At 42.6% G+C, this 14812-nt stretch overlaps 1 protein-coding gene across 1 annotated transcript in view; it reads right to left on the bottom strand.

Annotated features, from left to right (window-relative positions):
* Window positions 1–14812, bottom strand: part of LOC149460446 (carbonic anhydrase 13-like) — a 57831-nt gene that overhangs the window by 13684 nt on the left and 29335 nt on the right. Inside the window, exons 3-4 of the mRNA XM_089679717.1 lie at window positions 5596–5714; window positions 1398–1493 (exon numbers count right to left, since the gene is read on the bottom strand). Of these exons, the coding sequence (XP_089535843.1) occupies window positions 1398–1493; window positions 5596–5714 (215 nt within the window). The remainder of the gene's footprint in view (window positions 1–1397; window positions 1494–5595; window positions 5715–14812) is intronic.

A 14812-nucleotide genomic window follows, 5' to 3' on the forward strand; every position in this document is an offset into this window, starting at 1 on the left:
TCCACCTGAAACACAATCTCTCGTGTCTTTCTTAACTTTCCTCCAACGTCACAACACAAGAGATTGTGTTTCACATGGACAATTTTTTTAATGCATGGAAAATTGTGTTTGAGGATTCAAGTTTTTTATTATTAATTGGGAGTTTGAGAATGACATAAGGTGTGGTCGGCTGCGATTATTATTATTCTATAAGGTTGGTTTAGCAGCACAAAAGGTTTTTCTTTGGTTAATTTATTTCTGACATTTTTTTCTGCAGCACAGCACTTCCTTCTTTCTTGCCTAAGCAAAAATGATGGTGAGCTCTCCAGTGCTTATGTCAGAAACTGTGTGCCGCCAGATTCCAAGCATGTGAAAATGTGCCACAAGACTTTGGGATCCAGTAGAGATTTGCAGCCCATCCAGAGTTTGAGGACTGTCTGGAAGAGACAGCCAGAGGCCTAAGCCCGAGGCTAGAGTAGCGGTGCTGCATGATAAAGCCAGGGAGCTGTTATGGATATTTGGTTTTTTGGAAAAGGAATGCTGAAATAGCCCTGAATGAAATGTATGTTTACTAAGGCTATGTTCACACTAGCTTTGTCAGCAGGCATCAGACAGGCATTTGGGTAGTGTTTTTAATGCTTCTCAAACGCCTATGAAAATTCTGCACATGGCAGCACACAGTGGTGTTCACATTGAAGCATTAGCATTGCGGCAAAACTGATGCCTCATGTTGAGTCAGGAGGAGTTGAAGCCTCCTGTTCAAGTCTATGGTGCCGGTCCCCAAACGCCTGGCAAGCGATTGCGTGGCATTTGCGAGGCGTTTGTGGTGTGGTTTTAACACTTGGCAAATGCCTATCAAAAGCCTCAAAAATGCACATAGGGCATTTGGGGAACTTTTGGGGAGTGTTAAAAACACTTTTCAAATGCCTCTCTAACACTATAGGGGCATTTGGCAAGAGTTAGAAATAAGTCAAGTGTGAACGAGCCCTTAAAGTGGGCAAGAACATGTTGGAGAGTGGCAGCATTCTTCAAAAAAAAGCAAAACTAAACCCTCCTATCCTTTTCAGCCAAGGAAACTGCCATCTTAGCCTCTGTTTGATCTGCCACTTCCATAGAGCTGCACATGTGATCAGTTATGATACCAGGCATTTAATGGTTTGACAGTTTGGTTGAAAGCACAAACAAATGTGACAGCATTCCTAGCACACTGGGGATGTAACTTTTTTTTTGAACTGTTATATGATGTGTTTAGTTCCACTTTAATGCTTCTCACCTGCAAATTCTACTGCACCATGTTATAACAGAGATACAGCAGCTTTGTCAGAGAGTGGTTTTGTTATGAATGTCTTTGACACAAAATCTGGCTACTATGTTTCCTACTGCTCCATCACTGCTTAGAGGTCCAAGGTGCATCATACCTTTAAAAACACTGCCACAACACCAAGACCGTCTGGTTTGTAAGCCGCATCAACAAAACTTGGGTACTTTTCTGAGTTCCAGTGGACAATGTGAAGCTGTAAAATACAAAAAACAAGTAAAAAAACAAATATGGTATATAATGGATTGGATTCTAATTTCTGTAATTAGTTCATCCTGTTGTGTAATTGTAACTGTTGGAACAAGAGTATTGTGCTTCACAAAGCTAGTAACCGTTTTTGTCTTTAGAAAAGATTCTATAAATAAAAAGGGATGTCTGTACATGTGGTAGATTTCCCATTGAATATAGACGACAGTGTACACATACACTGTTAAAGCGATTGACAAAAATGGACTACCGTATTTGCCGGCGTATAAGACGACTGGGCGTATAAGACGACCCCCCTACTTTTCCTGCTAAAATGTAGTGTTTGGGCTATACTCGCCATATAAGACTACCCCTCTTCCAATGCACACCAGTGGGAGGAATAGTGCCCCATCATTGGTATCAGTGGGAGGAATAGTGCCCCATCATTGGTATTAGTGGCAGGAATAGTGCCCCATCATTGTTATCAGTGGCAGGAATAGTGCCCCATCATTGGTATCAGTGGCAGGAATAGTGCCCCATCATTGGTATCAGTGGCAGGAATAGTGCCCAATCATTGGTATCAGTGGCAGGAATAGTGCCCCATCATTAGTATCAGTGGGGGGAATAGTGCCCCATCATTGGTGTCAGTGGGGGGGTGGAATAGTGCCCCATCATTGGTGTCAGTGGGGGGTGGAATAGTGCCCCATCATTGGTGTCAGTGGGGGGTGGAATAGTGCCCCATCATTGGTGTTAGTAGGGGGGAGGAATAGTGCCCCATCGTTGGTGTCAGTGGGAGGAATAGTGCCCCATCGTTGTTGTCAGTGGGAGGAATAGTGCTCCATCATTGGTATCAGTGACACCAATGATGGGGCACTATTCCTCCTACTGACACTTGCTGACCCTGTTCTCGTATGGTGCTGCTGCAGCCAGCATATGTGGTTGCAGCAGCACCTCTACATTGAACACTTACCTGCTGGTCCTGCACTCGATTTTCGCGGGGCCGCTTGGCTCCGCCCCCTCGCCGGTGATTGGCCGCCTGTGTGCCTTTCCTGAGCTACAGTTCTGGAGGCCAATCACCGATGAGGAGGCGGAGCCGAGCAGCCGCGCGAACATCCAGTGGCCAAACTGAAGGAGCAGCCGCGCTTCCTGGACCGGATCGTCGTGGGACCGGAGCCAGGTAAGAAACAGCAGCCCCTGCCCACCCCTGTACTTATTGTCCCTTCCGTTGGAGGGGGGGGGGGCGGCGGTGGCACCGCGCCGCCCCCCCTGAAAAGTGTCAGTATGCCGTATACCGGCGTATAAGACGACCCCCAACTTTTGAGAAGATTTTCAAGGGGTAAAAAGTCGTCTTATACGCTGGCAAATACGGTATATTAGAATTACATTCAGGTACAGTTGTCATGCCTCTGTGGTAGGGAGTTCTTGTAGATCGCCAACTCGGGGTTGCCCAGTTCGCAGAGTCTAAGCCCCAGCCTGCTTCTTCACCAAGGCCCCTGAAGGTGGGGAAATAAAACCCACAGAGTAGCAGGTGACGCCCATAGGTGAGCACAGCCAAACCATACATGTGAAAGGAGTCAGGGTAGGAAAAGCACTGCAGCAAGAAGATAAGAATGCACAGGCAAGAAACTGCACGCTAACTTGTGACAACAGTCTGCTTTCACCACTGCAATTGGTGCTCAACCAGAACAGTACTGCACCTAGGGAGGAAGTCAGTAGAAACCTGGTTTCTCTATGGTTTCCTAATCTCCTGAGGCAGCATTCCAGTTGCTTATGCTGCATCCATGTCAGGTCAGGTGGCCATCTTGGGTCAACAGAGCCTTTTTAGGTCCCTACTCCCAGGATTTGGCACGCATTCTGCAAAGAGGATAGTGCAGGAAAAGAGCACCCATCTGTAAGGGAAAGTGTTTAGTGGCAGTGTGAGGAAAGGGCTCACCACTGATGGTGCTGTGGCTCACCTGCTCTATGGGCTGCAGTACTGGGACTTACCAGCAAGTGCCTTTCAGCAGCCAGGATCTCACCTCCTGCAATCAAGCCTGATTGCAGGAGGTGTACTTAAACAGCAATTAGGCCTGTGATCAGTGCCTTGGTGTTTGTTCCCTTGAGCCTGTTATCTCCTGTTATCCTGTTTTCCTGAACCTGCTCCCTATTATCCGCTCCATGTCCTGTCTGCCTCCCTGTGACTCATGCTTGATCAACTGTGTATGACCCCGGCTAGCCCTGACTACTCTTTTGTTCCGCACATGTATATATTGGGTGAAGGTTTTTGTTATTTGGTTGTTGCTTGCACAGTGCGTTTTGTATACTGGTGTGTCTCACAATAAATTATATTACATCACTTCTGAAGTCTGTGTCAGTCCACACATCTCTGGTCATATCTGGTTTACTGACAGGCAGGGAGAAGTTCCAGATGAGTATTGACAGATGAGGTACATGCCATCCTACATCAGAATCCTCCTCATTGAGACCAGATTGGCCAGGCAACATTCCTCCCTCTAAGAGAGACGCTGCATCAGAGCCTGATGTATTCCCAAATTAAACAGACCTGTGAGTGTTTCCTGGTATGACTCTCTCCTGCTGGACCGTTTGTCAAGTTGACCCTGTTTCTTAATACAAGTTTTTGGTTATCTGCATCCAAACTGCTGCTGCACCTACCCACACTCTTAATTTTTGAGATAAGGGATTGCCAATTACCTGTGTTCATGTGGACTGAACATATAACATCAATAAGCATACATTGAAAGTGCCCATTGTGAGGATTTTATACAAAGAAGTTATTCTATTTTGGGTCAATAATTACAAGAACATTCACATATGTTGTAAAGTAATTACATTCGACAAAGATCTTTGTGGGTTTTAAAAGGTATGTATAGGTCCCCCCTCCCCCATCTACACCGCTAAATATCAAAAAGCCAACATGTCTTTAGGCAATCTTTCCATAGTAGGTAACCAAAGATGGTCCTTAGTACATAGAGCAGAGTGACTTCTTTCTGGGAATTCAAGCCTTTCCAGGTTCACTTTAGCTGGCATGCACAGGGGATAGGTTCCTCTCCCTATGGCCAGCTCACTGAGACAGAGATGTTACTGTTTCCCAGTTAGATACCACAGATCCATAGACTGAATGTCACTAGTCCCACACAACCTCTCAGCAAGTGTTAGAACCAGCAACCACAAGCTGTACACCGTCAACACAGGGCAGCTCCAGAAGCTGACCATTCAGGTTAAAGTTGAAGCCCATTTTTGCAGCAGGATGTCCATTATGCCTTTACTCCAACTGTATCCCAAAATGAAGAGTTATATCCAGTTGCCACTTGATTACTAATATACTCTTTACTGTACTGTATGTAACAAAATTTCAAAAGGGTTGCATCTCCTTTTCCTATGCATTCACCTGTTCTCCGTTAAAGAAATCATAGTGCTTGCAATGTTCCCTTTCAGGGAAATCTTCCTCCCCACTTAAGAGGTAAACAGTCTGCTTGCCTCCCAATCTTTTCCAAAGAGAAGTGCTGCTCCCACCGAATAGGAGCTTTAACAATTACATGCTATAGTTATTTTTGCTGTTCAACACAAAACAAAAACAAATGCCAGGCTACTGAAGCACCCCCTACCCGCCAGAGAGTCGGCAATGGGTGCTCCTCTGACAATGGTAGATCAAAGCCAAGGTGACCCTCCTAAGCGCTGGTCATATGACAGAGTCGATAGGAGGACTGCATCTGGGCTAATGAGTGGGTTTAGGGGAGGGGGGAATCCTTTCCTGGAGGTCTCTATTGGGAAGGGGAGAGGTAGTGTGTCTGTGATTGGGGTGTACTGAGAGGTCTGTATGGAGGTGGGGGGTCATTACTGAAGGGTCTGTGCGATGTGAGCATCTTCCTCTGCAGCATTCACCTGTGAGCCCAGGAAGTCTTGTCCATGACAATCTGGGCTTTTAGAAAGTAGGCTGAAAGAAACAGGAGGTCATTTAACATAGTAGAGGACTTGTGGCCAGCAGCACAGGCTACAAAGAGCAGCATTGGAGCATGGAGAGGGGGAACAGTACCCTGCAAACTTAAAAGTTGGCTTAACAATGTGAAATTGGATATTAAGCTTGCAGAACCATGGACCCTTTATCTTCTTACCTCAGCTGCATAGTCCGTACCATTCACCTTATGTTCAGCTCCATAATCATCACATGGTCCCCAATGAAAATGCAGCTGGCGTAGTCTGTAGGTTCCATGAAGTGGTCCACCCCTCAACACTAAAAGGAAATGATGGGATACATTTTTTCAGCACACATTTATATATTTGTAAAAATAATCTTTATCATTAAAAGTTATTAATATGTGAATCTAATCACAAAATATTGTATAAGCTTTAACATAGTATATCTTGATTTCAGCAAGGCATTTGATACAGTTCCACATAAGAATCTACTACAAAAGTTAGGACTTACATTTTGTCGTACTAACGCATCTGATGTTATTGTGGCGATCTCCCCACTGAACTATTGTGTTCTGATTGGGGATGCCGATTGGATGCTGGTTTTTCAGCATACCCTTACGACAGAAGCCGGTTGTGAGACCAGCTTAGGTCGGACGAGGAGTTGTACACACAGGCTGAAAGTTGACCAGTTCCTGCCAAACCAACCATTTTTGGCTGATTTTCAGCCTCTATGTACCCCGTACTATATATGTCTTTGTTGCTGATGATACAAAGGTGTGCAAAAGGGTTGATATCACTGGAGGTGTATGGAACACAATTTGGCATTGCTGGAAGTTTGGTCAAAACAGTGAAAACTGCAGCTCAATGTTTCTAAATCTAAAAGGGAAAAATAATTTCTTGAGAGAGTATAACATTCAGAGTACAGTGTTGGCCAGCACTACAGAGGAAAAAAGGTTTGGGGGTACCTATTTCAGATGATTGCAAAATGAACAAACAGTGTGGCCAGGCAGTGAGGCAAGCGAATTGAATTCTAGGATGCATTACTAGACGGGTCACCTGCAGGATGAAGGAGGTCCTGATTTCCCTATATAGATCTGTAGTAAGACCTCATTTAGAATACAGTGTCCAGTTCTGGAGACCTCACTTACAAAACGATATTGATAAAGTAGAACAAGTCCAGAGATGATTTACAAAAATGGTGAAAGGTCTGGGGGATATGCAATATCAGAAGAGACTTCAAGAACGTATGTACAGTCTGGAGGAAAGAAGGGAAAGGGGAGACATTACTGAAACCTTTAAATACATCATGTGGGTGAATAAGGTTCAAAAAGGCAGGATTTTCAATATGAAAGCAAGATAAAGAACACGGGACATGACCTTAAGCAAGCAAGTGGAAAGTTAAAAACTATTCATAGAAAGTGTTATTTTACTGAAAGGACAGTTGATGTTAGGAAAGGACTTCCACCAGAGGTAGTGAGTCCGCTAACAGTAAAAGGCTTCAAACATTCTTGGGATATACATAGATCTATACTCAGATACTCAGACAAAAAAAGTTAACTTAACCACTTGCCTACTGAGCACTTTACTCCCTTTGTGCCCAGGACAATTTTCAGCTTTCAGCGCTGTCGCACTTTGAATGACAATTGCGTGGTCATGCAATATTGTACCAATATGAAATTTTTATAATTTTTTTCACACAAATAGAGCTTTCTTTTGGTGGCATTTAATCACTTCTGGGTGTTTTATCTTTTGCACTAAAAACAAAAAAATAGCAAAAATGTGAAATAAAAAGGTTTTTCTTTGTTTCTATTATAAAATTTTGCAAACACTGATGTGTGTTGATGAGGCTGCACTGATAGGCAGTACTGATGGGCACTGGTAGGCACTGATAGGCAGCACTGATGAGGTGGCATGGATAGGCAGCACTGATAGGCTGCATTGATGAGGTGGCACTGATGAGGTGGTACTGGTGGGCATTGATGAGGAAGCAGTGATAATCCTGCACTGATATGCAGCAATGATGGGCACTGATAGGCAGCACTGATGGGCAGCGCTGACTGGCAGCACTGATGGGCACTGATGGGCGCAACTACTGGGCGACACTGTTGGGCAGCACTGATGGGTGGCACTGCTGAGCACTGGTGGGAGGCACTGATGGACACTGGTTGGAGGCACTGATGGGCACTGCTGGGTGGCACTGCTGGGCACTGATCATCAGGGCACTGATGATCAGTGTAGATGTCCTCTGAGTCATTTGCCCATTATTGGCAGTACTTTCCTCACGCTGTGACAGCGTGAGGAAAGGGCAACCGATAATCGGCAACTGTATTTACTCTGTGATCTGCTGTGTCATTGGACACAGCTGATCATGTGGCAAACGGCCGCTGTGATTACATACAGTATATTAAAAAAAACGGGCAGACTCGATGGACCACTAGGTCTTTTTTCTGCCATCACTTTTCTATGTTTCTATGTAACATATTAATGAGATTTCAAAAGCAGTTTCAATATTTTTTAATCAGGAGCCATTATTAAAGTAATATTGAATATTATTTTAATAATAATAATAATTTTTAGCTCAATTAACCATGCCAGACCAGCAATCTCCGCCTGCTCATATATATCGTCCAAAATATCAAATGTCAGCAACAAGGTGCAAAATAAAATTCTTCTTTATTGTATGCAATGAGTAAATTATTCCATAGAGCAATAAACACTAATGCGTTTAAGTAAAAAAAAGATCTTATTCATAGAATTTTTCTTTTTTTGACTGAAACGCATTAACGTTTATTGTTTAATGGAAAATTTTACTCTTTGCATACAAAAAAGAAGAATTTTATTTTTTACTTTGTTGCCAACATTCGATATTTTGGACGTTATATATGAGCAAGTGGAGACTGCTGGTCTGGCATGGTCAATTGAGCTTTAGCCTGAGAAATGCATGATCAGGTTGTAGCATTTAGCTTTAGTTTTGGAACTACATTATTAAAATAATACTTGGTGACCTCTTTGCATACAGCTTGCCTGTCACCCAGTCCTGGCACTGGGTGCCAGTCTATATAATGATTCACTGATGAATACCTAGAAGCCTTAAAACATGTGTTTACCCCAACATTTCCTGATATATGTCTGCTGTACCATGTTCTTGGATGAAAAAGTATCCTGTTCTCTTTGTACTGCTTCCTTTGTGTGAAATGCCTGGTGATCCTGCAAGTCCCTCTGCTTTACTATTAAAAACCGAACATATTATGCATGAAATTACAGTGTGGTAAGTTTTCTGGCTGTGCTGGGAACTCAGCCTGCTCTCATCCAATAACCAGATGTCTGCTAATTTGCCACCCCCGCACAGCCATTCACTGGGATAACCTGTGTACTGCAGTTGCTCCTCCTCTAGCTTGCTGAGCTCTTTATGCATCTGAGAACAAAGGGTATGTGACCATTTGTGGGTATGTGAATCCGCTACTTGTCTCCTGATTTAGTAAGTGACCTATTGTTGCTTGTGGTTTGGATGTACCATCCTTCTCCCCCTTCTCTATCTTCCCCTTCATTGGGATTGTCTTTCTTTGTTCTTTGGAATATGATATAATTTGACTTGGGACATTGGGAGGGGCTTTGGATATGGATGCTCATTCGAGACCACTCTGTTGACTTCCTATGTGGGTGCTGTTACCCCGCATCACCGTCTATGTCGATATGTGAGTTTGCGGAGAACAGTTTTCATTTTGTAAGGTTTACGGTGTTTTGTGAAACTTATACTGTATGATTAATGATTTATGTGTGTATATACTGTGTATATATATATATATATATATATATATATATATATATATTTTTGTTTTTGTTTTTTTCCTTAGCTAAGGCATCTGATCTCCACGCCTCCAATTTATGGGTCCTGAAGAAGCTAACAAGCAAAACTCGTCGACCTTTGGAGGATATTATGCTATAGAAGATTATTGCATTACTATTTGAACTGGTTAGCCATGTATTGTTTTCATACAATGTCATTGCAAGATGTATTTCAAATAAATAGGTACATTTATAAATACGAGTCTGTCTGATATTGTACCAGTAAAGTCCCATTATGTTCCTTTTTTCCTTTTTCTGAATGGTATGTGACCATTTATAAAAAGGTATTTATATTTGTTTATATGTATACACAAATGTTTGGCCTTTCATTTCTATTTTGAACTGAAAGAGTTGATTTGCATAGTGAGATATTTTACATATAATTTAATTTGTTTCTTTTTATCTAACTGAAGTTCTTACTTGCTGTCTGGGTTTCTTCCTCTCCCAATTACATCATAAGAAAGTGAGGGTCCCAGAGAACAATAAAGATTTCTAACCCATTCCATTTTATCCAGTGGCTGGATATTCAGATTCTTTCTGTAGACCGTAGACTCTTTTATAATATGGAAATATTTTTAGTACATGTCCTTCAATAGAATCCACACAAGTTCTGGGATGCCAACCAAAAAAAAAACCCAAAAAACAACAACTTGTTTTGGAAATTGGAATCAAATACGGTATATCTTTGCAATTGGTCTTTTATTTCTTGAGAATAATTTATTTGCAAAATAATAATTGAAATAACAATGTAGGACTTTGTGCTGCATATACAAAATATATAACTTTATGCTATGTTTTAGCAATTTGAAAATCTGCAGCTCAATTCCGTACAATAAGAATATTGAATTTTCTTTGTTGTAATAAATTCAGGTATAGAACAGAAATGTGATAGAAGACAGGAAAGACATTTGCACAGGTCTACACCTTGTGTTTGGCTTGTATACAGTATGCTGCCCTCTTGGAGTACATTATTGTTTTCTTTTGTCTAATATTTAGTGCTGGAACCTCTGGAACCAGCACATACACTGCTAACTTCCACTATGCAGATATAAATGGAAAACAATGTTAGTATATGGGATGTGCTGATGATTAAGTAATACATATAACAAGACATTGCTGTGCTATAGTCATTTCTATCAAATAGAAAAATCTTCCACTTTGTGCAGATACTGACTGAGCTGTCTGCCAAAGAGATTGAAGTTGGAGGTGTCAAGACAGGAAATTTTATGGGAGGCCAGTGAGTGATTTCGACACCTGCACCCACACAATACATCAATGTACATGGGTGTTGGTGTTTTGGACATGGATATGCCAATCATGTTTGAAGAATCTGGAATGCAAAGCTTAGACTGGATTATAGGGAGCAGTGTATTCCTGATATATTGTTGCTTTTTTATCTCAGATCATGTCACATACGTCAAATGCTTCCCACACGCAAGTCACGCTAAAAAGCATTTAGGCCCCTTGATTATGACTCATTTATCAGTCTTATGCCCACATACACTGACCTTATAGTAGAACTAAATGCAAAACTATTTTTTTTCCATTTTCGGTAGAGTTAGGCTAGGTCAGTGGTCGGCAAGCCGCGGCTCGCGAGCCACATGCGGTTCTTTACACAGTTTAATGCGGCTCTTCTGTGTGCCGGGCGCCCGCTCCCCTCCCTCCTCTCGGACGGCCGCCCCAAAAGTCAGGACTCTGCAGCTAGCCCAGCAATGGGCAAACTACGGCCCGGCGGACCTTTTAATCCGGCCCGCGGAGCGTGGCAAACATTGGCTGTCAGGATGTAGGCGGGGCAGCGTGACGAACTCCTCTCCTCTCACAGTCCGCCCTGAAGACCGGAACGGCGCGGGAACACGGCGAGAGGAACGCGCAGAGCAAAGGTAAGTGAATTGACACAATATGGGGAATGAATTACTATAGGGGGGATGAATTACTATAGGGGGGATGAATTACTATGGGGGATGAATTACTATAGGGAGGATGAATTACTATATGGGGGATGAATTACTATAGGGGGATTAATTACTATGGGGGATGAATTACTATATGGGGGATGAATTACTATGGGGGATGAATTACTATATGGGGGATGAATTACTATGGGGGATGAATTACTATATGGGGGATGAATTACTATATGGGGGATGAATTACTATGGGGGATGAATTACTATATGGGGGATGAATTACTATGGGGGATGAATTACTATATGGGGGATGAATTACTATGGGGGATGAATTACTATATGGGGGATGAATTACTATGGGGGATGAATTACTATATGGGGGATGTATTTTCAGTTTTAAAAATGTGGCTCTCAAAATAAATTTCAATCGTGGTTTTGGCGAGATTTGGCTCAGTTGAAAAAAAAGGTTGCCCACCACTGGGCTAGGTGTATAGAATAACATTAATTATCTTGTTACAATGGCATCTGAAAGTGGGTGGGATATCTTAGGCAGCAAATGAAGTTGATGTGCTGAAAAAATGGGCGTAAAAAACGTAAAGATTTGATCGACTTTGACAAAGGCCAAATTATTATAGATAGATGACTGGGTGTCAGGCAGGGCATTCTAGTAGACAAGATGGCTCCTCTGGATGGACTTCTGTGCATCTTTACAGGCTAATCCATGTTGCTTCTCGTGGACATAGAAATTGGGCACATGTTCATGAATATGCGTGCGCACAATGGTGTGCATCGGCAGGCTCATGTGCTCTTGTGACTAGGGGCGGACTGACCATTTGGAAACTCGGGCACTGCCCGAGGGCCCGGGGTCAGTAGGGGGCCCCATGAGATGCCCTTGGTACCTTTTTCATAGGCTTTTTTGAGTGTGGGCAAGGACACAGGGGCCCCATGATCCCCTATTGCCCGGGGGCCCCATGAGTTGTTAGTCCGCCCCTGCTTGTGACAGTGCGCCACTGCGCAGGATCATTGCTAATTTATCTTCAGCCTTCGGTGTATCCTGAGATCCTGAGATTCTATATCCTGTCTCCAGTTGCTGACCCAGCTTGCATAGTTGCCAACATTCCCAAAAAAATGTTTAAGGACATCTTTTTTTTGCCGTGTGTCCAACAAGCCATTGTAGGTGGAGCATGTACTTTAATTAGGGGTGGGGTATTCATTTAAAACAGGTGTTGCCCTACAAGAAGCATATCATTAACAAATTCATTTATTTGTTGCAGCCATATGTAGTGCCTTCTACCCTATACCATTTCTCAGATATTTGGGAACTACAAGTCCCAGCATTGTCATTTATTACATACGAGAGACAATTTCGGGAGTAGGTGCACTTTTGTTAATAGTGTTGGTAATCTGAGGAACTACAAGTCCCTGGGTGGTGAGATAAACTTAATGCTGAAAATTTCTGTGACGTTGCAGACCTGGGACAATTTTGTCTTCTTTAGTGTTGAGTAACTACAACACCCAGGATACCCATATGATTATTTTGCACACATATGTTCCCAAAAGGGAAAATGAAAAAAATACCAAAACAAAAACTGCATATAAAGCACTTCAAATACCTTGCAAACTTGTGACTTGTAACCTGAATATATTCAGTTCACCACTTATGCAAGTCTCACTCCACCACAACTCTTGTGCTCTTACCTTATAGTTAGACCTAATTGATATTAGGCCATAAGCACAATCCCTTTTAGGTGGGGGTCTTATATGTCACAGATGTACTCCTTGCTCAGGTACCCAGGTACTCCTTAATCCTCCTCAGCAATTAATAAAATAACTGTTTCCTGGCTCCATTTGTTTAGATGCAGGGGGACCGCTGCAGAAAGGAGACTATTTTTCCATTTTCGGGTGCGGAGGAGTAATCTTCATGCAGCGGCTCCAAATAGAAAAACAAAACTCCCAACCTCTTCTATAGCTATCCGCAGATTGATATTAAAGAGGACGGGACTTTAGTTTATCTATTGGGGGCTGCTTCATGAAGATTACTCCTCCGCACCTGAAAATGGAAAAATGGTCTGCTTTCTCCAGTGGTCCCCCCTACAGCTAAAGAAATGGAGCCAGTGAAAGTTTTTAATTTTTTTAATTCCGGGACACAGGCCGGGACTGAGCAATGGTGGGACAGAATCCAAAAAATCAGGACTGTGTCGGGCAATCTGTGACTGTTGGCAAGTATGGGCTTGTCTCCCTGCATTGACCTCCCTGCATTGACCTCAGCTTGTTTTCTGACCACCGCTTCTGTCTGCTCCTTCTGCTACTGTTCCACTGATTGGTTCCTGACCCGGCTTGTATCCTGACCACACTTCTGCCTGTGCCCCTAAACCTGATCTGTCCTGCCAATGTATGACCCAGCCTGCCTGACAGTGCTATTCTGGACCACAGACCAATAAAACAAGGTTGCCTGGTCTGATGAATCACGTTTTCTCTTACATTGTGTGGATGGCCAGGTGTGTGTGCATCGCTTACCTGGGAAAGCGATGACACCAGGAAGTAATATGAACAAAAATAAAGCCAACAGAGGTAGTGTGATGCTTTGGGCAATGTTTTGCTGGGAAACCTTAGGTCCTGTCATTCGTATGGATGTTACTAGACATGTACCACTTACCTAAGCATTGTTGCTAACCAAGAAGCCCCTTCATTGAAACTGTATTCCCTGATGGCAGTGGCATCTTTCAGCAGGATAAAGTGCCCTGCCACACTGAAAAAATGGTTCCAGAATGGTTTGAGGAACACAACAAGTTTGAGGTGTTGACTCGACCTACAAATTCTCCAGATCTTAATTCAGTTGAGCATTTGAGGGATGTGCTGGAAAAACAAGTCCAGTGCATGGAGGCCTCATATCTGCTCTGCTATGATGGCTTGGTGCCAGATACCACTGCATACCTTCAGAGGTTTAGTGGTATCCATGCCTTGATGGATCAGAGCTGTTTTAGCTGCAACAGGGGGACCTACTCAATATTAGGTAGGTGGTCGTAATGTTATGGTGGGTGGTCACAATGGTAATGACTGAACGTCCAAGATTCACACAGTTTTCTTATTGGATTTAATTGGAAATCCTGGGTGAAGGTTGTGTGAATCTTGTGTAAAAACATAATTTTATAAATAGACCCCTTAAATTGAACCAAAACCTTAAGAATAGGTCTTGTCTAAGATAGATCTCCAGCTAAACAATAAATCCTACAGTTGAAAAATTCATATGTGAACTGTTATATATGCCAAAATATCTGTGACAGATTTCACATCCTGTAGTCATTGTCAGTTCTGCCACGCTTCATAGCCAAAAAGAAAGTCTCTATTTCCTATTAAAATTCTGTAGCTTCCTTTGTTTCCTGCTTATTGAATCATGAAAGACCATCATTATATCATGAGAACCCACCTGGGCTCCCTGTAAGCTGTCCAAGCACCCAATGACATTAATATTATTATTATTATTATTATACAGTATTTATAAAGCATGGTCTCTTTAATACAAAATTCTCTTTGGGAGCAGCCAAGTTGAGTGATAAATGTACTGCAGTGTCCAGGCACAGTGTCAGTGACATAGTTCCATGCAGCTTCAGCTAAATTGTTAGAGGTTTGAATAGTTTCTGTGTTTCATAATTTGTTCTAGA

This window comes from Staurois parvus, unplaced genomic scaffold (genome assembly GCF_062004578.1).
Source record: "Staurois parvus isolate SC_StPar_1 unplaced genomic scaffold, SC_StPar_1.0 ptg000230l, whole genome shotgun sequence".
NCBI lineage: Eukaryota > Metazoa > Chordata > Amphibia > Anura > Ranidae > Staurois > Staurois parvus.